Source organism: Coptis chinensis, chromosome 9 (assembly GCF_015680905.1).
Source record: "Coptis chinensis isolate HL-2020 chromosome 9, ASM1568090v1, whole genome shotgun sequence".
Classification (NCBI taxonomy): domain Eukaryota; kingdom Viridiplantae; phylum Streptophyta; class Magnoliopsida; order Ranunculales; family Ranunculaceae; genus Coptis; species Coptis chinensis.
Window position 1 is genome coordinate 50,664,149 of NC_141464.1, and position 2,839 is coordinate 50,666,987.

Genomic DNA, 2,839 nt, shown 5'->3' on the forward strand with positions numbered 1-2,839 from the left:
AAAGACAGAAAGAAGCATAACAAAGATGCCAAAACTGGCGTCTCACAGAGTCAGAAACAAGATGGCCGCCCGAGCAAAGATCTTACTATTCGAAGCTTAGCATCAATCTCTCAAAATTGTATGACAAGTTGAAGGAGTATCTAAAGGGTAGTCAAAAGCTGGCTCATGTAAATCTGGTCGAGCACGATGTGATAGCTGTATGTCATGCTCAGGCAGTTGTTTGCTCATCCAACCGTGAAAGAAAATGGAGCATGAAGTGCAAGATTCAAAAAATTAGTAGTTGGAATCACGTAAACAGTATCAACTTTAAATCTGGGTTCTATGCTGAGACGATTGTTGAAGGAGGCCTAACTTTTACTGAAGAAGATGAGCGAGGAGTATACTATCCTCACAATGATGCTGTGGTAATTATAGCATGGGTTGGCATTTACAAAGTCCAAAGAATTTTGATTGACACCGGCAGCTCTGCCTGTATCCTATTCTCTAGATACTATTCTGTCATGAATCTCGACTATGATCTTATTCAGGAAGATGATACTCTAATTATCGGCTTTAATGGTGCTCTAGCTAAAAAGGTTAGTAAAATTAATTTACTAGTCACAATAGGTCCTAAGGTTGTCAGAGTAGACTTTGTTCTGGTAGACTGCACATCCACATATAATGTCATTCTAGGCAGAGAATGGCTTCATGCAATACATGTAGTGGTGTCCACTTATCACCAAGCTATTAAGTTTCCAATAGCACAGGGAACTTGTAAGATATGAAGTGACCAGATTGCATCTCTAAAATGCCATGAGCATGCGATGGATGATTATAAAAAGTCTAAAGTCAGAGGACACACCATTCTCAACACTGAGCAAAAATAGCAATTACAGCAGGGCTAGACCAGAGCACCACCGAGGGCAGCTAGACCACCTCGGGAGGCACCAGCCAAGGGACCTCTAACAGCCAATAAGCTGAAAGAAGTGTAGATAAGGGAAGAAGAAAGTCAGACCACCTTCAACTCTGAAGAACTTTCTGAAATAGAGAAAGAGGTTTTGGTAGCCTTATTGAAAATAACATAGTTATATATGCTTGAAATCCAACAGATATGCCCGGAATTGACCTCAGTGTCGCTTGTCACAGATTAGGCATCGACCCAAAAGTCAAACCGAAAAGGCAAAAACCACGGAAAATGGCCCCAGACAGGAAACTCTTAGTGACCAAGGAGATTGACAAGTTATTGGAGGATGGATTTATTCGACTAGTTGATAAGAGCCCAAAACTGTAGTTTAACCCCTTTAACAATATCGCTTTTGACTAATTATGTGATTAATAAATAAAAGTTAGTACTGTTATCGTGTTCTTATGTATTTCAGGCATTGGAGTCGAATATGTGTAGAAATGCGTCCCTTTTGCGAGATAAAGAAGCAAAGGTTGGTTGATAAGAACTTCTAGGATTAAAAGCCAAGATTCAAGGAGAAAAAGCCTTTGTAAAACCCGGTCAAAGCTGAAAAGTCAAAGTCAACGCGGGTAGAAATAGCGCACAAAAGTCAGCTGAACTTCTGAAGGCTGTATCTTTGGACTCAGACCTCGGAATTGGGCCTACCTTACATCAAAATGACCGGGTCGGAAAGAGCTTTCTAATGGTTTAAGCCTTGACCCAATAAGAGGGCAAAAGTGGACAAAAAGGCTGTTGAAGTCAAATCCGACTGAAAACCCCGTTGTAGACTGAAGTAATGAGGTTTTGGGCTCGATTTTCCAACCCAAAACATGGTTTCTCAGCCCATGCACAAATTTATGGATCTTGTCTCCTCCATATGAGAGACAAAGACTTAACTTTTAAGCATTCTTATTTTTTACTTAGCAATTATCCAATAACTTAGTTTAGATGTAGTTATTTTTAATAGAATTAGTTTTAGAACAAAGAATGAATATTATTTAGAATCAGATTTAGTTTTATAATAAATTATTAGTTTTTCATTTCAATTTAGTTTATTGATTCAATTCTTATTTAGCTTTAGCTGTCTTAAATTCATAATTAGTTTGTCTTAATTTGATAATTAGTTAATCATAATCTTAGTTCTAAATTAGTTTTAAATCCTATTTTAATTCATTTTGAATCTTAGACTGTTGTTAAATTAAATTTATAAAGTTTAATCATTTATTAAATAATGAGTTGTTCTAGTTGTTCTCGTTTTAGAAATGATATCATAATGATTCAAGGCTAAAACCTCCATTAGAGGGGTTTGAAGAAGCCTTGATGAAAACTTGATTATTGTTAGCGTAGAATAGTTCGTAATATTCTATTTCATTTTAAAAAGTAATTAGTTCACTATGAGAATGGGTTTGATTGTTTCACATGCTAGTTGTTAGGTGGTAGAGATTACCATGAACAATTAGGGATTAGAAACACCCAATTGTTATACGAAAACATTACAATTCGGATTACGACATTTCTTTGTTAGTTTATTAAGTCGAATCAAGGTGGAATCAAATTCCCCTAATTCATTATCATATTGTCAATTTAGTATTTTCGTAGTTGAATTATCGTATCTTGATTAGTTGAATTACCATCGTAGTATAATTTCCATCGTTACTCTCATTGACTTTGATAGACTGATTATCGTAGTTAACATTGAATTCTAAAGAACTAGGAGTGGAACGAATTCTCTACTTCACTTATTGCAATAGCATCGAGAGTGTAGAACTTTGATAATATTAAGTTGAAATTAGTTCTAGTTTTACTTACGTGTGAGTTTCGTTACTTATTCGTAGGTAAAACTATTTGTTTTCCCTTTATCAAATGGCGCCGCTACCATCTTAGTTATGTTTAGAATTGTTTTCATTAGTATTGTTA

General features: G+C 35.7%; 1 protein-coding gene across 1 annotated transcript; it reads left to right on the forward strand.

Moving 5' to 3' along the window:
* Positions 1-251: 251 nt before the first annotated feature.
* LOC147476526 (uncharacterized) lies at positions 252-764 on the forward strand. The gene has a single exon (XM_086585755.1). It carries the CDS (start codon positions 252-254, stop codon positions 762-764), a length of 513 nt encoding a protein of 170 aa, XP_086441881.1.
* Positions 765-2,839: the final 2,075 nt, after the last annotated feature.